Source organism: Aptenodytes patagonicus, chromosome Z (assembly GCF_965638725.1).
Source record: "Aptenodytes patagonicus chromosome Z, bAptPat1.pri.cur, whole genome shotgun sequence".
Taxonomy (NCBI): Eukaryota; Metazoa; Chordata; class Aves; order Sphenisciformes; family Spheniscidae; genus Aptenodytes; species Aptenodytes patagonicus.
In genome coordinates this window covers 47,756,164-47,780,959 of record NC_134982.1, presented here as the reverse complement: position 1 = coordinate 47,780,959, position 24,796 = coordinate 47,756,164, and the positions used below count along the sequence as shown (strand labels likewise).

Here is a 24,796-nt window from a genome sequence, read left to right as displayed (position 1 = left end):
GTCACAGCGCACAAAGGTGTTTATTTTCCCTGTCTGTTGAAATTTGACACAAGTTAACCACCCAAAGCAATTTTTTTTGAGCTCTTTTTACAGTTTGACAAACTTGTGGGAATTCCTTTGAAGCCAACTCCAGGCCCGGTGTCCTGCGGCAGCCCTCGCCCCTGCACGGAGGGAGCCAGGGCCTGTGGAAGCCATGCCGGGCTGAGGTGGGCGGCAGCCCTGGCCGGCCGCCTGCCTTCGGGCGGTTTGAACCTCTCCCTTCCCTGAGGGTGAGTGCTGAGGGAAGCCGAACTCCTTTCCCGTGAGACGGGTTTGAAAACAAAGCAAGCTGGTGCCGGCCGGCGGCAGAGGGTACCGGTGAGCCTCGGGAGCTGCCCTGCTGGCGTGGCGTCCCCCGTAGGCGGCGGCACGGCGTGTCCCGAGCACCTTCCCTCTCGGCCGAGCCCCGGAAAGCCACGGTGGCGGTCGGCTGGCGCTGCCGGGGACCCGCGGGGCCTGGGCCGGGCCGGGCGGCAGCGCCCCCTGGAGGCGCGGCGCGGCTGCGGGACCCCGCCGGCAGGGCCCCCACGGCCGGGCTCCGCACAGCGGCTCGCCCCGCCCCGCCAGGGGGCGCCCTGCGGCCGCCGCCGGCCCCCCGCCGCTCGGGGCCGAGGCGGGCCGGGCCGAGCCGGGCCGGGCCGGGGAGGAGGGGCGGCGGCCCGGCCGGCCGCAGTCGTGCAGCCCCGGGGTGGGGCCCTGCCCGCCGCCGCTGCTGCTCCTCGCCGTCATGAGCGCCGGGCAGGCCGCGAGGGAGGCGGCGGGCGCCGGCGCGCCCTCTGCGCTGCCCAGGGTGCTCTCAGCCCTCTTCTACGGGACGTGCTCCTTCCTCATCGTGCTGGTCAACAAGGCGCTGCTCAGCGCCTACAGGTGAGGGCCGGCGGCGCGGGCCGGGCCGCGGGAGAGCGGCCGCCGGACAGCGCGGGGCGGCGGGGCCTGTTCGTGCCCTGTCCCGGCCAGGCCATGCCGCGGGCTGGCGGCGGTGCCGCGCTTCTCCCGGCGAGGGCAGGTCGTGCCTCGCTCCCGAAGCGGAGCGGGGCCGCATGGCTCGTCGGGGAAGCGTTTTCATTACCGTTAGTACGACCCAGGGGCGTCCGCGCAGCTCGGGTCCCGGGGCAATCAGCTGGCGCGCCGGCACAGGCCCTTTAACACCGGAGATGTCGGGGAATGCGTTGAGACGGTTTCTCCAGTTTCAGACACGATTTCTGCCCAGCATGTACCGCTTCTGCAGCACCGCCCGATGGCAGAGTCCTTTGCGAGCGTATTTTTGAAACACCCCAGTCTTTTCCTGGAAGGTCTTCCGTTATTCCTGGCGTCGAGGCTGGCGTTTCGCTGGTCGCACCAGCTCAGACACGTCAGGGAAGGAGTGTTTCCCGTAACTGTTCCTGCTAAACAATCTTGTTACCTTCTTGCGAGCATCTTTCCTTTCTGAGGTAGCCAAAACCAGAACGTGAACCTCAGAAAACCTCTTAATCATAAAAACACCGAAGAACTACGTCTATTGACTTGACGGGGGGTCCCATATGGAGTCACTGTCCTGTAGCTGTGATCTTCTCACTGTTAATATTTGCTTAAAAGGTTTGCTCTGGTTTTGCTATGTTTTAGCTCATTATGAACTAACAACAGAAAAGGAAAAATAACCCAACAAAATGAAACGAAAAAAGTAAAAAAAAAAAGGCAAAACTTGCCGTTATTTTCTAACATGCAGTGCTATTTGAACAAGTAAGAGCTGTATATAACATCTCCCAGAAACGATACATGAGGCAAGCTCTGATTTTGTTTTATAGTGGTTTTCGTCATACAGTCTGCAGCTCCCTGTAAGTGCCCTGACCATGAAAGACAATCAAGGACAGCATGCCCATCAGTAAGCCTAAATTTTGTATAAAAAGCTTACAGCAGTGCTGGGAATGTTTAGGGCTCTGCAAAACAAAAAAATCTGTAGAAATCTGTGTAGTACAGATGAGTGAAGTCTTCATATTGGTATTGTGTAGCTCTAAGTACAACACAGTTTAGGTGTCGCATGATTATATGGACAGGACAGGAAGTCCTGTTTCTTCTGCTCTTTTTTTTTCTTCTTTTTTTTCCCTTTAATACCTCTGTTTCCTGGAATCATTTTTGCTACTGTCTGCTCCTAACCCTTTATCTATGTTATGTCTCCGGTATCCATATGGCCTTCCTGCTGGTTCAGAGCATTTCTTTCTTTTGCTAATACTCTGTTGCCATCCCAGTGGTGCTTACTTGAGATGTACATTTCTCAGCACACTGAGTGGTGGTATAGCAGTTCTTGGTGGCTTCTGTGATAAATAGACGCAACCTCAAGGAGCCTTGATAATGGAAAATTACAAAGCTTGTTGAGAACACGGACCCTCCTTAGGCCTTCATTAGTGCAGGTGTGCACAGAGAATGAAGTGGGTTTTATTTAGATTCCTTGGATGCAGATTTGTCTGTGACCATCCCTGACAGTGCAGTCCAGCAAAATGCTGCGTGACTCCTGGGAGACAGCAGGAGCTGTCATGTTCAGGGAGCTCCTTGACACCTAAGGCTTTTGGGCAGAGAGGCTCCAGACACTGCTGGTGATGGCATAAAGCAGCCATCCATCGTAAATTGCTGCTTTGCTTGTGTTTCAGTATGCATACAGGGAATTCGCAGTAACTGCCACACCTTTATTGGTTTTACCTTGATGTAGATTTAGGGGGGAAAATGGAGGGGCTCAGGCTCTTCAGGTGTCCTGCTAAAGTTTCTGCTTTCTTAACATTCAAGTATCCATGCTTTCAGCTAAAGCTAACTGAAGGGCTATGGTAGGAATTTAACCATTTTAGCAGACGATATATGTTTCTACAACATTTACCTAGGTACTTTCTTTTCACAAAAAAATACTGCTAGTGGGTTTGGGCTGTGGAGATAAGCTTCCAAGTTAGGGCAAGTGCAAGAGATTTAACTTACTGTACCATCTCAGGATGTATAGTGTATATGTGAGGCCACTCAAAAAATTAGGCTTTATTAGAGTTCTCCAAGTGTGTTACCTTCACTTACAAATATACCCAAAGCAGTTAGTTCTTTAGAATTGATCAGCTGTGCATATGCTATATTATTTGGACGCAGCTTATGTTTTGCTGCAGAAATAAAATATTAGAACTCCAATAACTGTAGCAGTTCCTGAGCTCTTCCGAACAACTGGCCAGTCATCCACAATCCACATGTCCAGTTGTTGACTTTGGTGCTAAATTTAAACTCTTCTTTTTTTGTTGTTTTGTTTTGCTTGTTTGTTTGTTTTAATTTTTTTCCCCTTTGATATTAAATATCTGTTTATGCTTTTCAGCTTCCCATCACCAATGTTTCTTGGAATTGGACAGGTATGTTCAGAAGTAAAGCACACTAAATGTACTCATTATTTTGTGAGTTAAACTAATGTTAGCATAGAGATGTCTTTTAGGGGGAAATCTCTGTTATACTGCCCTGCTCGTCTTCTGGATTAGATACACCATAAGGAAGAGTGGTTGGTTTTGGTGAGATCAAGGATATTTCAGCTCAAGTCAAAACTATTGCTTGGGAAGAGTCACGTAAAGGACTGGAAATGCCATTTATTTCCCCTGGTAGAGTTCAGTAATTAAGAGATCTGGCCTTCAAAGCTGCCAAGATTTGTTCCAACAAGTGCATAGATCCTATGAGAGTCCTTGAGCATTTGTGGATTATGTGCAGAGACATCGCCTCTATTTGTAGACAAACCGTGTATTTCCTCATAAATCTCTCTGCCTTTCCCAGCAGTTTTCCAGTAGGGCTGCCACACAGTTTTGGTTCTTTGTTGCCTTATTTGCCTGTGGGCAATTTGCAGTACTACAGCGGAAATACGTTTTTTGTTGTTGTTTTTGTTGCTAGTAGGCATCATAGTAAAACCAAAGTTCTAATGCTTGTCTACACGGTCCATAAAGAAGAACCTGTGACTCTGCAGAAGGATGGCTGGGAAAGATGGAGCCTTGAAGCAAGTGTTGTTTAGGCAAATACACTTAAAAGAGAGGATTTATTGTCTGCCAAGGTTACAAGCTAAGGGGTAGTAAGGAAGAGGTGAAAACAGTGTACTGCAGGTCTGATATCTCTGCTCTTTGGTGCTGAAGAGAGTAAAATGTCTTGTAAAGTCTTCGCTGTGTGAGAGGGGGAGAGAAAGAGTTTCACACATCCAGACTGCTCAAGGAACCACACATCACGTTTCAGTGGAAGTCAGAGGCTAGAACATGTGGCAATACTTCAATACTTCATGTTAAGGGCAATGATACGGCCTTGTTTCTTTGCAGAACCTAAGACTCAATGGCATTTCCATTTTTTGTTGACTGATCCTTCCAAGATTTCCGTGAATGGTTTGTAAAGTGCATATAATATGGTATAATGCTTTAGTCTGTAGAACATGACTGCACCCCATTTTCTAGATAGACAATGAACGGATTTTTGTATAAGGAAAATTTAACTTTTTTTTTTTTTTCCTTCCTGGGGCCAGAATTAACTCTTATGATGTGTGATTGCTCAGATACCCTCCTTCATTCTGTCCATGTCTTTATTATTCATTCCTCATGTTGTTAACGGACTGACCAATGCACAACCCCCGTCTCACATTATGAAAAAAGCTGTAGGAGTGATTCTGCAGACTAAACAACACTCTGAGTGAAAATAGCACAATTATTCCGGAATCATCTCCTGGTTTATTTTCTCAGTTCCTTCTCAGCATGCATTGTTTCACAGAGTGCCACTAATTTTCTCAAGCCAGTAAAACATATGTCTATGTTGTACTTTTAAATAAATAGCAGGCAAAATTGTTAAGAATAAAGTTATTTCAGTTTATTCATTGTGTGCTGTGTTGTTCTTTGAAAAGAATACGTAATACCTAGCATTGGTCAAATACATATAAAGATTTGTCTTTGAAGCAGTTCTTTCATTCATACATTACAATTTGCCTCTTACGTGACTTCTTGTTTTTTCTTTCTGTTTAGATGGCAGCGACTATACTTATCTTGTATGTGTCAAAATTAAATAAGATTGTTCACTTCCCCGATTTTGACAAAAGTATACCTGTGAAGGTAAGGATTGATATTAATAAGAAAATGTTACCTCTTGTAATGGCATTCTTTCTTATGGAGACAAGTTATAAAAGAAGAACAGAAAACAATTTTGCATTTGTTTGTCAAATGTGTTTATTTGTATCTTCGTTTCATTTAGTATTGGATTTGATCATTTTAATTTCACTGCAGTATTCTTGCCTTTTGTTTGCAGAGAAATCTGATGCTATTTGGTTATGCAGTGCATGGGAAAGCATGCTATACCTTCATACAGCTGGATGAACTCTTTTAGATTCCTCAAGTATTTTTCTGGATGTATACAACTCCCTGCGGGATCAATGGGAGAATTTTGATCACAGCATGAAAGGCTGTTTGGAAATTTGAATGGGACATGTGATGGAACAGTAGAAAAAGAATATGTGGTAGACCAAAAACCCGAATAACAGTTGATTCCAAATGTAAGATTTATGTTCCATAGGAGGGGCTAACATAGTGCCCACCGAAGATACTGTAGGTAGGGGCTAGCTGCATCATGCAGACCTTAAGCATTTATGGTCTAAAGAGGCAGGACAGAGAGAATACGAGAGAGGATCTTTTATTATCTCAGATTGGGAACTAGGATCTGAAATGACTATAGCAATGATCCTCGTAGATTTTTGCATCTATGTGCAGTGTTGTTGGAGCCTTACTTTGATGCATAAGCCTGTGTATTTATGTCTTGTTGCAAGGTATTGGTCAGTGTTTGCTCAGAGATCCAGAGAGATTTAGCTCCCAGCTCTGCTGCAGAGCCCTGATATCATAGCGTTTCAGGCCAGCATCTTCATTGCAGAATCTTGTCTTACTATCAGTTTGAGGTTTACTACAAGTGTCTCACAGCCATTGGTGAATGCTGAAATCATTGGCATTTCTGCATGTAGAAATCTTGTAGGAATGTCTATAGCATTGATTATGAAATGGACAATCCTTATTTTTTCCAAAACGTGAATGAAGAAGGTTTCCCAGTGGGTAGTTTTGAGTTTGGCATATAATCAACTTGTTCAGACCTCAAGAGGTTTCTTCCCTCTGCACACCTCCAGTCACACTACTCTCCCTCCCTGCTGTGGCCTTCACCTCAAAATCAGTACAAGGGCACTAAAAAATACAGCACCCATTTTCATTGTCCTAGTAATATCTTATCGTTTGGAAGACTTTCCTGGATATGCTGGGAGAGTCAGCATCCAGGACTTGTGTATAGCTTGTAGTGCTGAATTTGACTAGTCACAGTGAATCGTCTGGATTGCTCATTGTTGATTTCTTTACTTTTTAAAGCACCGTTTGATTGACTCTTTATCCTTTTGACAACTTTTGCTTTCATTGACACTAAGATTATCATTGCTTTTCACTCCCAGACTGGTTTATGTTCTCAGTGCTTTCAGCTAGAGTTTTAAAGTAGCAAAGTGCTTATTTTAGTGAGGAAGCTTTGGAGTTCTTGACCCTTTTTAAGTAAATGTTTCATTGATCTCTGCTGTTATGCCGGATGTTGTGATTTTGCCTTTACAATTGATGAAGTTCAGAGGAAAGAGAATGTAATGTCAGCTCAGTCTTCATGCTATGAATGAAGATAGTTTTCTAAATAAAAATCTGCAGAAGAGATAGTGTGTTAGAAAATTTTGCAAGCTTATGCTGACAGGCTGAATATTTATTGTTACTTATACTCCTCTTACTTTATACTCCAGTTTACTTTTACTGTTACCTTCACTTAAAAGTTAACTTTAGTCAACTATAGTTAACTTTTACTGTACTTTTCTCCTCTCTCCTCTGCTGTAAAAGAAAGGCAGAATTTTTAGCATTGATAAAATGCAGCCCACTCCTCTGTATCCTTTTCCAGCGCACCATGCTTTGAGAATACATAGCCTCTAACAAACAGAGTGTCTCCTGAAGCATGTATAGGCACAACAGCAGCACCGTATTACACATGTTAGGGTAGAGGATCTGTTTTGTCTTTCTGCCATTTCAGCTCCGCTTGACTGATAGTGAATGGAACTAGATGTACACACTACCTTTGTCCCCAGTGATTACTTTGGCTGGTTTTAATCTTCTGCAACTTTTCTGTAGTGGGAGAATAACAGCTTTGAACTGCAGCTGAATATTGTGTAGGGATCCCTGACTTCTGGTACATTTCTTAAGGCTCTGAAGTTCTGTTATTGCTTTTCTGTATTGTGTTAGGGCCCATATGTTTCTATGGGAGTCAGCCTCATTATGCTAGAAGCTGGAAATGATAAGTTTAATTTAGCCCTAAATACTTATCTTCCCTTTCTAGTATCTTGCATAGCATAATTTGTTAGGTAGATCTAAAATGACGTGTCTTCCAGGCATACTAATATATGTGGAGTATCTAGAGAAGCATAGCATACTTACAGCTTATGCATTCTTTTATTCTACCTGTTCTCTTGCTTATTTAGTTACTGTTATTAGTATTACTTTTATACCTAAAATTCAAATCTTAGAATGAGTATTAATCTGAGGATTATAGTAATTGAAATTGATTAACATTTACACTAAATGGAGCCTGAGTCTCATTAGAGGTAGATTGTGACTCTTCTAATGAAATCAGTGAAGCTGTGGTTGTGAATGGTCACATGAATGAGAGCTGCAGATCAGTTTGCAGCATAGTTACATTTTTTTTCCTTAAAAAAGCCCTCTCTCTTGCTAAAAGTACATCTGATATTACAGTTATCAAATTCTATCAAATAAAGTTTCTCAACAGTACTTCAAAACATAATAATCTGAGTTGTGCTTTTAATTTTATCACAGTTGTTTCCTCTGCCTCTGATTTATGTTGGAAACCACATAAGTGGATTATCAAGTACCAGCAAACTCAGGTACAGTAAATGGAAGTTATAAGTAGACTGTTTGGATTTTACCCTTTTCTTTTGCGGGGGTAAAAAATAAACACTAAAAAAAAGGCATTGCATAGGGACTTAAATGCATATGGTGTCTGTCTGTCTGTCTAAACCCCTGATACTATTACGAAACTCTTATCCAAACATTCAATCTGTTTACAAGTTGTCTGCTGCTTCTAAGGGGGGCTTAGCTAGGCCTGTACTGACAAAATCACAATGCTCCCTGTGACAGTGAAAGTACTTTCACTTTCCCTTCATACCAAGCGTCCAGCTTTTCCTGGAGTTTGAAAGCTGTAAGAAAGACGTTTTTGAAGGAAGAAGAATATGGGAAAGATTTGTACCATGATGTTGGTGCAGGTTATGTAGGACACACCAAGAAATGGAAAAACTACTGTGTAGTGGGGTGGTGGCGGCGCCGTAGCCCTGCTGAGCACCAAGAGGAGGTTGTGGGGAGGTTGCTAAAGGGCTCACTGGCTCCTGTATGCCTGTAAGCATAGGTCCATGAGAGTTGCTTCCATGCTAGTGCTAAAAAGGTGTAAGCTATGTAGAGGGCCTGCTGTAATAGATTGAATGACCAAATTTTCTATGGAAGAAGAGTGCAGAAGCATGACAGCTGCACCAGGATTGGAGGATACAGTGCTACCATTACGGTGATTTCTTGTATGTTATTACAGGCTCCTGAGGATTTGATAGTAAGCTAAACCAAAACACAGAATTTTGCAGGTTTTCAGCATTTCATAACTTTGAAACATTAAGTGCCTGATTCTGCAGCTCTTTGTTGTACGCATTCAGAAGTTGTTCCACTGAAGTGACCATTCAGGCAGACGTAAGGACTTCGGCAGTACTGTCCCTAGTAGCACTTCAGCCAATGTGAATATGGAAGTCGTTTCAATCCTGTAAAAGTTTGATTAATGGGTTCTTCTTTCCCCTGTTTCCCTAACTGTAATTTTAAAATAAAAAGTTTATTAGGTTATTTTAAATGTAAGTGCACCATCTCCTCCTCCTATGACTGACATAGTTCTTTTAGATTTACTGTTCATAACTGATTTTTGTAACAGAAAAGTAAGAATGGCTGCAGTGTTTCTATCATTAACATTTTGTTACATTGCGTTTTGTTACATTATGTGACATTTGTTTACATTATGGAATTTTCCACCTTGTTTGGGTTGTCTGTAAGGTGTAGATGATCCTATGCATAACTTCAAAATGTCTGTTGTAAAGTGATTAAACTCTGTGTTAGGATTTGTATCATTTATTAATGCATTTGCTAATAGTTATCTTAAACAGAGGATTAATTGGTCCATATGGCCATGCTGTAAGGTTTCCAAAGTGTCAGATGCAAGTGTTTTCTCAAAGTAATCAAAAAGGTTTCCAACTGCATAACTTCGTGTAGACCAACAATATGCTGTTCAAAAGTAGCTGTTTGTTTGGTAGTTGCAGCTGGTCCCATCTTTGATGTTTCTTGTACTTTCTCTGTTTTTTTGTTCTTGCGGATTTATTTTACTTTTTTGAAAGTACAGCTTGTTTACTAAGCATGTTTGCTTTGTATTTTATTTCTGTCATATGTTTTCAGAGACAGGTTTATTGTGTGTCCTTTAAGTTTACAATAAAAATAATTTTTACTTACTCTGCCCGTGAATTCTATAGGAAGAATTATTTCATAGGGGCTATGCTAGGTAGAAAATAGCTTTTATGTTTCATTTCACTGATGCATAGGGGCCTTTTAGAAGGTAGCCAGTTGCATTGTTTTACAAACTGGCAAATCTTGTTATTTTCAATGATTTGGTTATCTAATCTGCATCTAGTGTCAGACTGACTTTTCTTTTATGTATGCTAAGTGGCTGGGAATTTGTTTTGGTTACTTATTGCTGGACTAATGGTTTCATCCTCTGCTTAGTAAAATTGGATAAGAATGAGAACATAAAAATGCTATTAATCTGACGCTGTGCTTGTTGGTTGTTTTGTTTTGTTTTGTTTTTTGACAGTTTGCCGATGTTTACAGTGCTCAGGAAGTTTACCATTCCACTTACTTTACTGCTGGAAATCATCATCCTTGGGTGATCCTTTTTTTTGTTATTTAAGATACCTTCATTTTAGATCATATCAAATGGATTACTTGTGGCATCTCATCAGAATATTGAATCAGTGCTTTTTACTGAGAAATAGAGAAAACCAAAGAAAGTGGTTTTATGTAGCTTTTTTTGAAGACATAGGTACATGCACTTTAGTGAATACAGGAAAAAAAATCATCTTGCTCTCATTTACACAGCTCATTCTCTTGACTGTTGCATGGGACTCAGGTAGGCAGAGCATGACTCAGACACTTCTTTTAGCAGTTACGGTTTGTGTCTTGTCTCGGAGGCCCCTAAGCTACAAACTGCTTCAGACAGATCCTTATGTCTTGAAACAGTGGTGATAGTGTGGCAGTTTGCTTACGTAGAGTAGCTTTCTGAGTCAAGTCTAAAAACGTACCAGTTTAGTGAAGCAAAATGGAATCTAGCAGTGTGCTGTTAGATCATAAAACTCCTTAATTATAGATACGTCAGTTATTTTTAATGAGAAATTAAGAAGTGTATGCTATTGCAGCTTGGGGTCACTAGTTTCAGTTGTACCGATTTGGAAGAACAGGAATATAAATACGTCATACTTTGCCACTGTCATAGTTCTATCAAGATGGCTTGTGCTTAGATAAGGCAAGGTCACAAGGGGAAAAACAGCTTGCTGAAGCTGAAGCCAGGCAACATGAGAGTGATAGTCGGCGGAAAAGCTTTTCAAAAAGCCTCCAAGTAGATTGGCATCTCCTTTTGGCTGAAGCAGCAGTTGATCAATGTGATTCATATTTGGGGATGCTCCAGGATTCTTTTCTAGTTGTAAGTTCTCCCAGGGAAAGCAGAACTTGCTGTCTTCTCCCATTGGCCTGAGGCCTCCCACAAGCAAGTGAGGAAAATGTGAGTCAGTGAGATTGTCATCAGTTCTCAGCTGGACCACAGCAATGTGGTGTATGAGTGCAAACACCATCCTAACCTAAGGGAAGCTTAAGAGCGGAACGCTGTATTCGTACAGACTGTCACAGTGTATTTCCTCAGGGCTGAAAATGAAAGGATTCCAGAGAGTCTATGCTGGCTTACCTCAGGATTTGAAAAGTAGTCAAGGTTTGGGTTGTTACTGTTGTGACTCATTATGATCAAAGGCTAATATATCTAGAGACTGCACACAGCTTTGTTGTTGGGACAGTGGTCTACATCTGTGCTCCTTTGACACACAGGATTTGTCCAAGAGCATTGTATGTTTTGTTTTGATAGATGTTTTCTCACAGGCCAGCTCAGAGCTGGGGGCTGGCCTGAGAGAATAACTGGGAGAATGTCTGTAAGTCACATTGCAGTATGGTGCAAAAATACTTAAGACATTTCTAAATAAACTAATACAGGTATAAGAAGCAGGATAGTTTTATGGTATGCTTTTCCCTGCTCTGTGGCAGTGCTGATGTAGACGTACTGAAGAATATAATAAGCTTCTGTGCTTTCCCCTCCAAGCACAAGGTCTCAGTTTGACTTCAAAATAAGTATCTATTTGAAAAATAGCCCAGATAGTGTGCTGTACAGCGTCTTCCCCAAGAAAGGTGAGATGAAAAACTACACAAGAGATGTGTAGTGATTTTCCTTTATTGGATTACTGGAAGACACTGAAATATGTCCATTATGAGTACCAATACACAGTAAATTACAGTTTGTTCCAGTACTGTTACTTTAAACCTTTAATCTTTACTCTTAAAATTATCTAGTATCAGAATGCTCACAATGCTTTTTCAATCTCTGTTCTCAGGGCCAAAGTCTGACAGCGTGGCACATAGTCAATCACATTTCTTCTCTAAGGTTATCAAGACTATGCCCTCTTGTTAAATGTTCTGCAGTTCCTAATTGCTTTGAAACTTTTCAGGCAGACAGCCATTTAACCTCCTCTTCAAATAATGAAAATGTGAACTGTCTAATTTTTGTCTACAGGAAACGATACCCACTGAGTATTATAGTCAGCGTATTTGCCATCCTTCTTGGGGCTTTCATAGCAGCTGGGTAAGGTTTTAATTTGTTGTACAAAGTCATGTTATGAGAGGAGGGACAACAGGAGGATTTTCTTCCTTGTTAAGTGCCAAGTAAACCTAAGTTTGAGATTAGTTACTCTGAATTAAGCTGATTTGGAAAATCTCTCTACTGACGTCATTGGGAGGTGCAGGAATACAAAAGGAAAAATTGAACTCCAGCTGGAAGTATTTGTGTCTTTCTTTCCCCCCCCCTGGGTTTTTCATGTTTGCAGGATCATAAATGAAGCAAGTTAAAACTGTGTGAGGAATGCTGCTTTTATTTCATAGTATCAGTGTATTTTAATAATCTTAGAAAAATACATTCTTGTTCTGGGTAGAAAGACTGATCTTTTGGTTGTCAAATACTGTTTTGAGTTAGGCAACATCTATTCTTTTAATCACTTTTAGCAAGTTCAAATGTGAGATTAAGTTCACAAAGCACTCGTATGTTAGTCTTCTCTGTTTCTTTTTCTGTTTGGATATTCCTTTACTTAACTGGAAATGTAATGTTATTTTTTGTTTCTTGGCTTTGCTATGTACAAAGGTAAATAATTTCCATGTGATGTGACTCGGATAGAGCCATGTCCTATTAAATGAATTACCCTATATCCATGAGGTAACTAGTCAAAAACAGAAAGGATGACAATATGTCTGGTCTGACTGTAAAAAACAAGTAGTCATACTTTATTCCCTAGCTACTTTTTGTGTTAAAAGAAATAGATAAGTATACTCAGTAATAATTGGACAGCTTGTCAGGACTGAGATGGAATTTTTCACAGAATGAAAACTGAACATTTCCTGCCACTTCCACACTGAGTTCTGGGAACTCTCTGATGACTCATTTGTGAGGGTCCTGTGACTAGAGAAATGTAAAGTAGAAAGAAGGCTTGAAGCAAAACCTGTGACTTGCTGGGGTTCTCAGGATTTGCATTTCCTCATTTATGATACTTCTCTAGGTAAACAGGGTAGTGCAATGCATTGTATACTGTTCGCTTATTTACAATGTAATACTTCTTTCCCAGGTCTGATCTGTCTTTTAATCTGGAGGGCTACACGTTTGTATTGCTAAATGATCTCTTCACAGCAGCAAATGGAGTTTACACAAAGCAGAAAATCGATCCAAAGGTAACTGTGGGGTGATTAGGTTGAATTTAAGGTTATGACAAGATGGTAACAGTGGGTTACTTACTATATTACTTTATGAACATACAATTATGAACTAATAAATAGTTTCATTTGCTTTCATATTTCAGTTGATATATGCATCCTTAATACAGAACACCCTGGGAAAAACTTGTTATTAGTATTTCAAGCCAGGCTTAGATAAACAGTGTATTTCATTTTTTCCCAGGTCTTTTAGGCAGACTTTGTAGTGGCTTTAAAATGTTGGTTTTGGCTAAAAAATAAATACAAACCAAAAGCAAATTGTTTACCTGTAAACCTGATATATATATAGATATAGATATAGATACATATATAAGGAAGGTGACTTTTTGACTGGAAACACACTTCAAGTGAATTTTATGTAAAATAAACTTGTGGGTAGGGACAGAGACCTGACCAGTTTGAGTCAATAACAATACTAAAAGCAGGTCTACACCAAACCGAGGTATGCCAAAGAATTAGGCCATACCTTGATCCATTATACTTTGTGTAAACATTGAGCAGACTGCTCTTCAAATACAGTGCCATGAAAACATACCAAGCCGTAGCAAAAAGCAGTCTTGGAGATGCTGGATAGAGGTTTTGTCACTGACTTTTGTGGGTCAGTCTGTACAGTGGAAATATATATCTTTTAATAATCTCAGGAGTCACATCGAATCCAGACTCCACATTTTTCTTTATGAGCAGCACTTAACGGACTCACAGGTTTCTGCAAAATACAGGGTTTCATTTTAAAGCAAGAGATAAGCTGGTGAGATTTGCTACATAGCATGGCTGAATCTGGAGGAAGGGAAGGCTGCTTTTCATTCCCCTAATCTTCTGCGTTTGTGTCAAGCAAGTTAACCAACAGGATATATGGCATCCCTCAAGTTGCTTGAAGTTACATCGGTTACCAGTGATTACAGATGCTCCATCTAGGAGTCAGGCTTCATTAATTTTCCTGCTATGCTGGCCCCAGGGAGCCACCCTGCCCTATGCTTTTGTGGTTGATTTGCAGTAGATGGAATGGGTAATCCCTTGGCCAGGCAGAGACTTACCTGCAGTCTAACACAAAGCAGTTCTGGACCAGTGCCTTGGGAAATTTCTGACTAGCTGGGTTGTGTAGAAACTTTTCAAGGCATAGCAGAGCAGTAGTATTCTGCTGATCATACAAAGTCACTGAAATGGAAACTCAGGTCAGTACTAAACACTGAATCCAATGATCGCAAGCTTGTATTTTAAATCGAAGTGTATTATGTTTTGTCTGCTCATTGACAATAATGTCAGAAGGATTGCCAGAGTAATATTTAGTATTTTGCTCCCAAATGGCTTGTAATTCCAAACACCACGTTTCATTTTTCACAGGAGTTGGGAAAATATGGTGTCCTTTTCTATAATGCTTGTTTCATGGTGGTTCCAACAGTTATTATTAGCTTTTCTACTGGAGACTTTCATCAGGTAAGGAGCAATATTCCATATCTCAGACTGGTAATGTATTTTGTTCATTTTTTTCAGTTGGGGGGATGGGTGGGTTTTTTTGTTTGTTTTTTTTTTTAAAGAGGTAATCCTACCTCCATGTTAGTGACTAGTATTTGAAATATGTGACTTGGACTTCTTTTCACAGGTAAGAACTTTTATTATTCACTCTGAGGAGAAGATGAAGCTGCGTGATAGCCCTTGTACGAGTCTTTGTTTAAAAACTAATGCATGACTGGGGACTCTCAGCTAGAGCAATTGGTTGGGAATCCAGCTGCACTGTGTGATCTGCCACATGCTCTAAAATGAGATTGCAAATACCAAAACCAGACAATTTCCAGTCCTTCTCTCATTCTGATGCACAGAACAGATTCCTGTTTAGTCTCAGTCTAGTTTAGTAACCTACATTTTACATTCTTATAGAACGACAGCATGACTCTCCATAGCTATTCGTAATACAGTATAATACTGTAGGCAGTATGTCCTGGTACGTAAAGTATCAGACCAGGAGGTTTGTGTTGTTTTTCTGGCTCCCTCACAGACTTGCTGAGTTGTCTTTTTCTTACCAGTAAAATAAGTCTTGAGACTCGTATTCCCTTTTGGAAATATTTGAGATTTGCCACTGGAAATTGTTACAGAGCTTGTGGGTGCCATAAATCATTCCAGTGTCCTTTGTTGTATGTTTTTGTGCCCTGGACTCACATGATTTTGTCATTGTGTTCTTACAAGTCTACTTTAAGTGGAAAAATTGTCATTCCCTGAAAAATGATGGCTTTTGATCTGCTCTGAGTGTGAAATCTCCTCTTGTGACATCAGTCCAGCATGACCTTGTGCCAGTTTATGAAAATGTAGCTGATGCCCTTCTTGGCAGACTTAGGGGAGGCCAAGTTTGTATGGCTGTAAGGTTTCAACTGCTTTCCCAGTAGGCATGGGTGGAGTCATTTTGGGAGAACTGGACAGGGAGATTTACCTTGTTGCTAGATTTATTACATGGGAAAAATAAAGAACGCATTGTGCCCACATGTTGATTTGGCACAAATAATTTAATGCTCAATTACCTGAAAAAAAAAAAAATCAGAGAAATGCATAGTGCCTGTTGTGCATATGCATTGGCTTGGTCACTTAATGTTAAGTCCAGTGAAAAGATGTGGATAACTAGTGTCAACGTGATGCACAGAGATTAAAAAAGGTAGAAGATGGAAAAATACTGATGACAAGTCATCAAATCATTGTAGATAACACCTGTATTTAGCAGATTTTCAGGCCATAGAAGTTGGCTTGCTTTTACCCTAGCAGACTTTTTTGCCTTGATCCATCACAGACAATGCACAGCATGTACCTTTTGCCAGTCAAAGTATCAGTACCCTGTCTATGTGATAGGGAGATTGCTTCTGCTCCTCTAGCTCTTTCTGGAGCGGTAGCTATCACATCTTATAGAGACTGCAGTGTGTGAGTGTCCCAGTTACTCCTCCTTCACCAGCTGGCTGACTAGGAGGACAGGAAAACATGATGCAATGGAAGAGAAATGAAGCCCCAGAATGTCTCTTCGTAATACTTTGCAATCTGTTGTTGCACAGCAGCACAATTCTAGCACGGCAGAGCTGCCCGACATCCCTCTAATCTATTACCTCAGGTGCTGGAGGCTCAGCTAGCCACAGCTCAGCATGGACTAACAGCCTTTACTCTGTTTCTCAGGCATGTGTTCAGCCTTTGCTGAGTTTTGCACTGATACAGGTGGCTTTCCAGATTAAAATGAGGCGTATCCTGGAGTTACTAGAGATGGAAAAGAATCTGTGACGTGTTTCTTAGTGACTGTTGTGTGGCACTGTGTTTTTGTTTGCTGCTTGTCACTAAGGAGCAGACTTCAAAGTGATGATTTAGCCTTTTCCATTGGCCTTTACTGATGAGACACCATTTAGTAATGCTTATTAAATCTTACTTTTGAGCTCAAAAATGCAGACTTGGACCTTGAAAGCTGTTCATGAATGAATCTATGGTATGAAATAGATTTCAAGGAGATTATTTATTTATTTGTTTTTCTCTCTGTCTGATATCAACACTATTTATTATATAATATTAATTACAGTGTTGGTATCTGTATCAATAAATATAAAAATACAGATTCTTTGTATTGTATTTGTATTCATTGCTTGCAGTGTGCAGTTTTATAACTGCACTGCTATGTATGTTACAAGAATGTGTGTAGGTATCATGGGTGCTGTTGTCCTGTTGTCTTTGAAGTTAAATGCATCAAACTGTTTCCAGTAGTAATATAAACATTTTGTAAATAAAATATGAATCAAATACATTTTGTGATTTTGCACATTTTCATATTAACTGTATTTTACATGTGTTTACAGTTGATTATATGGCACATAATTCTTTCTCTCTCTCTCTTTTTTTTGTTAATAGGCAACACATTTCCAGCACTGGACAAATGTTTTATTTGTCTTTCAATTTCTTCTTTCTTGCTTGTTGGGGTAAGGACACAGGGCAATCAAGTAAGACGTTTTAATGACAGTGTTTCAAATTGCAAATCTCAAACGTAAGACTCACTGATAAGTCATATTAAAATTCAAAGAAAATATATTTTTCCCCAGGCTTCTGTCTTGTTTTTTAATTATTTCTAATAGTGTAAATAACTGTTTCAGTACTATCTATGTTGGTGACTTCACAAGTACAGTGGTCAACAACATGACATTTAGCTTTTTACCTTCTGTAGTCAGTATCTCTCTGCTGGCCATGTAAGACCTTTAGTATAGGAACTGTTTCAGTGTGTTTGTTCTTTAAAGTACATGGAAAAGTATGGGAGACTCAAAAATAATGAAACAATGCTTTGTTCCTGTTGGAACTGCAGTCAAAGCAAGAATAGAAAAGTGAGTTGGATCCTGTTCTGGTCTTTCACACGTCACCAAACAAGGGGTCAAACTAACTTCAAATACTGACGTTTAAGAAGCACAGAAAATAGGGATGACTCTGCTAGAGTTCCAGCAGCACATTTTAATGTATATTTTGAGGACTCTGTGTATGCACATCATTAGTTTAAAATACAGATCCACAGAATCTTTTTTTAGGGTTTGGAACAGGTGGGGTTGAAGATCCCACCAAAATACTGATCCAGAAAATGTTGAACATTTCAAAGTCTTGCTAAACTTCTGAGATCCCTGGAAGGAATTTATAACATTTTCTCCATTGCTTTATTTAGGTTTCTCTTGATGTATTCTACTGTCCTATGCAGTCATTACAATTCTGCGCTTACAACGACAGTAGTTGGTGCCATCAAGGTGAGTTATGGAGAAGAGGGAGATGAGATTGCTCAAATAGACAGGGAAGAGTGTTGACTCAGCAGTGATCCTGATTATGGTTTGAGCTGGAAACTCAAAATGAGGGCTAATACTGAGATACTGCTTGTGCCATACATTTTGGAGATCCATACAACAAAGTGACCTTGTTTTCTTCCATTGAAGCTCAGGTATACTCTAGAAAGCGATGTGAGTACTGATTTATTTTTATTTTTCTTACATGAGAAACTTGAACCACTTTAATTAAAAGGTGTACATTTAACCATGTTTCATCAGGTACTGTCATCTGCTTCTGTTCCTTATCAAGTTCCTGTGAATTAGTCAAGGTAGCCTGGTGCAAATCCATTGCAAACTGATACAGACTGACACACTTTCACTTTGGGCTGAACTAGTTTCCATTGCTGCTGATAAATAGGGCATTCATAGATACAGAATAACGGCTAAGCTGTAGTAAGGAGTTCATTGCTTTATGGTTAACTGCTTCTGTCTCTGTGTGAGAACTTGTATTCTAGCTGAATGGACTATTTCATTTTGGTTTGTATAAGTTCTGGTCAATTTGATCAACACCAAAACATGCCTGTCTTAAAACTGAACTTGGTGTCCTTACAGTCTGTTTTCTCTAACCCAGTTTAATTTAAAACCAGGGCAACTTCCTTTGTGTTGATAAGGCCAGCGTGTCTGAGCTGGGAAGATCACTGACTGCACCAGCACCTGTTTGTAGACCAGTTTGGAGAGAAGCACAGAGCTGTAAGCTGTAAGAGTTTTAGCAAAAGATAAAATCTGTGCAGTTGTGGGCCAAACAACTGTCAGAATCCAAACTAGTGTAGACACTGGAATAACAGTCCTCAGGGTGATCCCTTCCATGGGTGACTAAGGAAAACAATACCTCCAGCAAGGCAAAATCTGCAAAAAGAAGATGGTACTTCTCTTTCTACATTTTTTGTTTTGAAAGCTGGCAAGATTAATCTAGTAGTTTTCATTCTGTGGTCCTGAAAGCATTCTTTCAAATTTTATATGTCCGCATTGAACTATTAAGATAGAGCAACACTATTTCTATTTTCTGAGTAATAATGAGTCTTTGAGACATTTTGAACAGCTTTAAAGTTGAGAAGCACTTTATGATGCAGTAGTCCCCAGTAGAAATTGGTAGAAATGATGTCATTGTCCAGGCTAACTGCTGAAACATTTGAAACCAATGAAGTGTTGGTAAAATGATCACAGAGTTCTATAGCTTTTCTTCTGTCTATAGGGGACAATTTTCCCAAAAGTTGATGGGGGCGGGGTGAGGGTTAGAATCTTTAACTTTAAACTGTGCCTGCCTTGAACTTGAGCCAAATGCATTTTCAGTGCAAATGCTTTTTTAGTTGGCAAAGTAAGGAGGTAACCCTTTTAAAGTAATAGTAAAGAGCTTTTATTGTAACTTGAAAGCATAATTTTTATGCTTGAGAACCCAAAACGTGCTTTTAAGAAATAGGATTTGAAATGAGCCTTCCAAAGATTAAAAAGAAGTATATTTTCAGAAGGTGGCCATAGCTCCATTTTACCTAACATGAAATAGCTAATTTTCTTTTTTTTTCTTTTTTTTCCCCAGAAAGTCACTCAGTGCATTGCGTGCATTTAGAAAACATATTGATTTTATTATTCTGTTTCGCTGTTACATTACCCATAAGGCTGACATCCCATGAAACTGATTTAAACACTGATTTTAGCGTGGCCAGCAACAGAGTATAGCTGTTTCCTTAGAAAAGTAAATTAATTGATACCATTTCTATTCTTGGAGATGAAAACTGACTTCAATAAATGCACGGCTTTTGTTTCCTTTCAGAATATATCCGTTGCTTACATCGGAATGTTGATTGGTGGAGATTACATATTCTCCGTGTTAAACTTTATAGGGCTAAATATTTGGTGAGTGGATCTTGAATATCTTTTATTTGTTAAAGCTGAAGATTTCTCAGTGAGATACAGTTTTATGTTTTGTTTGATTTGGCCCACTTGGGTGATGCAGTTTTGAAACTACTGGCCTGAGGACGCACTGCCTCAGGATGTAAAGTTCATTACAATTAGTTATGTCTTTTCATAACTGTTTTCAGATATTGAATCTTACTATGGTAAGATCTTAACTGTGGAAACATGCCTGCAGTTTTACTATGTGGAGTTGAATTCATTCTTTTTTTATGAGCAGCAGTTCTGAGCTGTGAGGCTTCCAAGTAAAAGCCAAGTGGTGTGGGAAGTGAACACTGACTGAATGAGTTGTGCCCGTTGAATGTGAGTTATGACTTGTGAGTTGTTACTTTTTATGTTTGGATGAACTGTTACATCTGTTTGTATGAATCTGTTGGAGCAACTGGTAGTTGATCTTTGTCTACTTGGGGTTCGTCTCTCAGATGGCTTACATAGCTCTGAGGCACTCGTAATTTATGCTAGCTGGCATTCTTTAATCCTTTGGAAGGAAAGGTACATACCTATAAAATGGTATATACAACATCAGGTATCTCTGACACCTCTGTTCATTCTCTTCTCTTTAGTATGGCAGGAGGACTGAGATACTCATTTTTAACCTTAAGAGGAAACAGCAAGCCTACACAACCTGGGGATGAAGAGAACGCGCTTCCTGAGTCAAAGAGTTAGCCAAAATGCCTGCCTTGAAAGAGACTGAAGATACAAGTTTGTTTAGCATTGCTGAGAACTTAAATAAGTATATGCTGGAACATATTTGGAACAAGAAAAAAAAAATCTACCTCAATTGCCACAGATGTGCACGCAACTCATTGGTTCAGAAATATTCTTGCACACCATGTTTTTTACATGTGGACAAGTTTAATTTTAGCTTTTTTTTACACCACGAGCTAATTTATGGGAAGGAATGCCATGAACAAATCTCAAGTTGTAAATTTCTTCATTTACCTGTACTTTGGTGCTGTTTGTTCTGTTTCGATGTCTGCCAGTACTCTCTGAGGCAAAACTGCCTGTAAAGCTCATGAGGCTTGATTCACCATTGCCTTATGCCATACGCAATCTTTGGTGTCAGTGAAGTGATGAAAGGTGCTAGTGGTTCAGAATTTCACACACACAAATTTGCTCTTGTGTAAGTGACTGTACAGCGTGTGGGGCAAAGAGGAGATGTGCCCCAAGATTGTCCCCTGTGTAAGTTTTGACTGAAGAATTAAGGATATGGCCTAGTGTGTTTGGTATGCATTGTGTAGGCATTCTCTCTCTCAATCTTTTCCTCATCCTCAGTCACATCATGGTATTCTGCTGCAGTTGTCACTGTTGTCACAAGTGAACCCTCGTAACTTCGCTGCAGGATCAAGGAGAGAAGGAAATAGAAGATTTTTTATATTTAAAAAGATTTTTTGTGCGTGTGAGCCAATACCAAACAGGTAATTAGGAGAGATAACAAACGTCAATCGATTTTTGTTTAGGTACATTCATCTTTTTATATCACAGTCCCCTCCTCTGATGTTTTGTCTATAATTACCTTTTAATGCTGCAGAGAAGTGATGCTACTATATACAAACTACGAGAGGAGAAATCGTTTGATATATGGAAGACTAACTTTTGTTTCAGTGAGAGGAAGGATCAGTGTCTTGTTGTGTCTTATATATGCAGTGAAAGCTTATCTGGTACTAGTTTATGCTTAAAATTCAGAATAAGGAATCATAACAAGCCCAAGGGGTTGCTACGGTGGGGAAGGCTGGTCCAGTGGTTAAAAAAAAAGGTCTGGAATCTGATTGTTTGGGTTATCATCTGGGACAATAATGGCACTGCTCTGTATCTTTATTTCCTTCTCTGAAAGTACAGTTGATAATGCTTACCTGTGTCTCTGAGGATACAGCGTTAATCTTTGAAAACACCGTAGAAGCATTGCAGCACTGGAACACAGCACAATAATTAATCTTGTTGAAGTTTTCAACTCCCCGTAAGCATGAGCCATGATTTTTTAAAATAATCAAATCAAAAGAAGATTTTGGAAGACCGTGACATGGAACCAAGGTGGTCTAATGACTTGTTTTATCCCTGCTTGAATTAAAATACAGCTAAATCTGTAAAGCATTACTCTGTGTGTAACACGTGAATGACCAGACAGGATTAGATCTAAGAAACATGTGAGTAGCTCACACCAGAAGCTTCAGGGAATGACTGGGCTGCCCACTGCCTGCCTGGATTTGAATGGCAAGAGGAAGAGTGACTGCAGATATTAGAAGTAGAATTTAAGGTCACAGTCAAAGTGGAAACAGAAGTTTGGGCTATCTAGTTTCTCATAGCTGGCTAAGAGATGTGACTTGACGGTTGGACTCGATGATCTTAGAGGTCTTTTCCAACCTTAATGATTCTATGATTCTATGACTTCCATTTTCTACCTGTTGAAGAGCTGGGAAGAGAAGGGGTTACTGCAAATATTTTAGAGAGATCTTCTGTTTTTAAAGATTTCCTTTATCCTTAAAAAGCCTTTGATATTTTGGAGTGTATTCTTTTATAGGACTCCTCTTTCTCCAGATCATCTCTACCTCCAGAATCCTAATTATTGAACCTCATCTCTCTGCAGTGGGACAATACATTGGAAGGTTTTCATTAATTATGAAAAGATTATGAGAGCCATTTGATTGCAATACGAGTGGACACATAATGGCACCTGCTAAATAAGATGTAGTTCCCACAAAGGAACAGCTACTGTATGCATTTAATTCATTATTTTGCTGTACCTTTTATAAATAAAGAGATGCAGATTATAGTTTTAACAAGTTTTTTTGTTTTTGTGTGGATGGACACGTAAAATGCTTTTAAGCACACATGGATAGCACGAATCCTTGCTTTCTATACGATCAGCTGCTTTACTGTACTTGAAGTAGTTTCATTAGTTCGTTCTGTACTGTAGTAGAACTGATTTTATTTAATTCATTGTTCATGTCATGTTTTTGAAGTCCTTCAGACTTAGACTTCTCACCTAAAGTACAGATCTGATTCCCAAAGACTTAGTGATAGTATTACTCAGAAAAATTTAAAATACAAATTTAGGAATAACCAAAAGTAGGTATTATCTAGAAGAACTTGCAAGTGCTTGCATCCTTTCACAAAGCAATTCAGCTTCAGCCACTTACTATTTTCCTCTGTATCTGCAGAGATAATACTGATTGCAGTAAATTTGCTGGTTGAAACTCTGGGAATATGGGCTCAACCAGGCACAACTGTCATGTTAGAATTTAGGCAATTATGGAAATGGCTACTTCATTCACAGCCTCGGTAGTCGTGTCTTTCAGTTAATAAAGTAGTAATTTAAAACTGGTTTGTCTTAGTATACATCTGTAGATAGGCCTAACTTTATTTTTCTACAGATTTCATATTAGCTTAATGACATATTAAAACAGTTGTAAAACTAGATGACTTATTTGCTGTGTGAAGCTTCATTTTTTTTTCTTTCTTTTGGAAAAATGGTAAAAATTGTTAGAGAAAACATTAGTCTTCGGAATACATATTTAAAAGAATTATTAAGTAGACTAGTTTTAAGAAATACTGGATTGACTTCTGAAAGTCACATTTCCTCACAGACGTGTCTTGTGGTTACATGCTACTAGCTACAGAACTTGATTTTCAGAAGTCAGTCCAATATTTTAAAAACTTTTTAAGTTCTACAGGTGGCAAGGTGTATTTACAAGGGAACATACAAAGAAACTTAAAACCGGTAACTGTTGGAAAGGAATATTGTACGGTGCATTGATCTATTCATACTCTTAATTTTATAGGGATTGCTTAGCAGCGGGCTAGCTGTAATGGAATGAGGTTAATAGTGAAAAAGTACAGTGGTCACCCAAAGAAGCTTTCTACCCATGCAATGTGCAAGGTTCTTGCAGTGATTCCTGTGAAAGTCAGAGAAGCAATACCTCAGGAAAAAAACTTAGACTGGGCTGGATGAACAAATCTTCACATTGATAAGAATTTATCATCTTTCCTCTCAGTATCTCAGCCTGATTTACAGGTATTAGGCCCATGAAGTACTGTAAGCATATCTCAGACTCGTTACCGGCCTCCGGAAAAGAAAATGTCAGGGGAGCATGGGCAGAACTGGAAGTGCAAAAGAAAAGACTGGCAGCTATGGAAGTGTGCACTTGGACTCCATCATCAAGTAGAAGTGGTTTTTTTCTTTTTCATTTAAAGGAGGTATTCAGCATCATTGTTGCATCTGAAGAACACAGTGCAACTTGTTCAAATTTAAAGTATTCCTTGAATAGTGAGTGATTCTTTGGGGAATTTGTGATTATATGTAAATATTTTTTTAAATTTAATATTCAAATCTTTTTTGATCTGACTGGCCTGCCTTATGGGATAAAACGAGGTGTTATGGTATAGGAAACAGTTATTATGGTTTTCTGGCTGAAGGTGTCAATAATGTGACATGACATATATTGCTGCTCTTCAGTTGGAGATTTCTGGGTGTCAGGTTTAGGTTAAATTTTCAAGATGATTCGTGTTAAATGTGGAAGAATGTCATTAAAATATATAGACAAATTTTATTTTACTTTATCTTAAGTGCATCAGTGTTCCTCTTCTCCAGTTTATACTGATCTTTAAAAAATGGGTAGTTTCAAATTGCCACTCCGAAGAAGACTGAAGGTTGTTTCTGTGCCTTCCCTGAGAAATTCCATATGTTAACTTTTTAAAATTTTTTAATCACTTGAAGTCTGAATTTCATTGATTTCATCTTTGTCTTGCAGTGGGGTACTGTTCTTGTAAGCGTTTTTTCCCCTTAAGGTTTTGATACATGTCCTCAACTTTAATACTAGTTCAAACATACTTTGTTCAGAAAAGCTGGAAGTCCTATTCCCTTGTTAATAG

General features: G+C 39.7%; 1 protein-coding gene across 4 annotated transcripts; it reads left to right on the top strand.

The window, feature by feature from the left end:
• Positions 1-225: 225 nt before the first annotated feature.
• SLC35D2 (solute carrier family 35 member D2) lies at positions 226-22,701 on the top strand. 4 transcript variants are annotated; one of them, XM_076361749.1, is made up of 13 exons: positions 226-269; positions 3,356-3,389; positions 5,016-5,102; positions 7,875-7,942; positions 9,949-10,020; positions 11,965-12,033; positions 13,064-13,166; positions 14,550-14,642; positions 14,809-14,863; positions 17,073-17,140; positions 17,866-17,944; positions 19,788-19,870; positions 20,491-22,701. In XM_076361749.1, exons 2-13 carry the CDS (start codon positions 3,369-3,371, stop codon positions 20,560-20,562), a joined length of 870 nt encoding a protein of 289 aa, XP_076217864.1. In that variant the 5' UTR covers positions 226-269; positions 3,356-3,368; the 3' UTR covers positions 20,563-22,701. The 4 variants fall into 4 exon arrangements, with proteins under 4 accessions (XP_076217864.1, XP_076217860.1, XP_076217861.1 ...); XM_076361745.1 differs by lacking the exon at positions 226-269 and adding an exon at positions 736-906; XM_076361746.1 differs by lacking the exons at positions 226-269; positions 14,809-14,863 and adding an exon at positions 736-906.
• Positions 22,702-24,796: the final 2,095 nt, after the last annotated feature.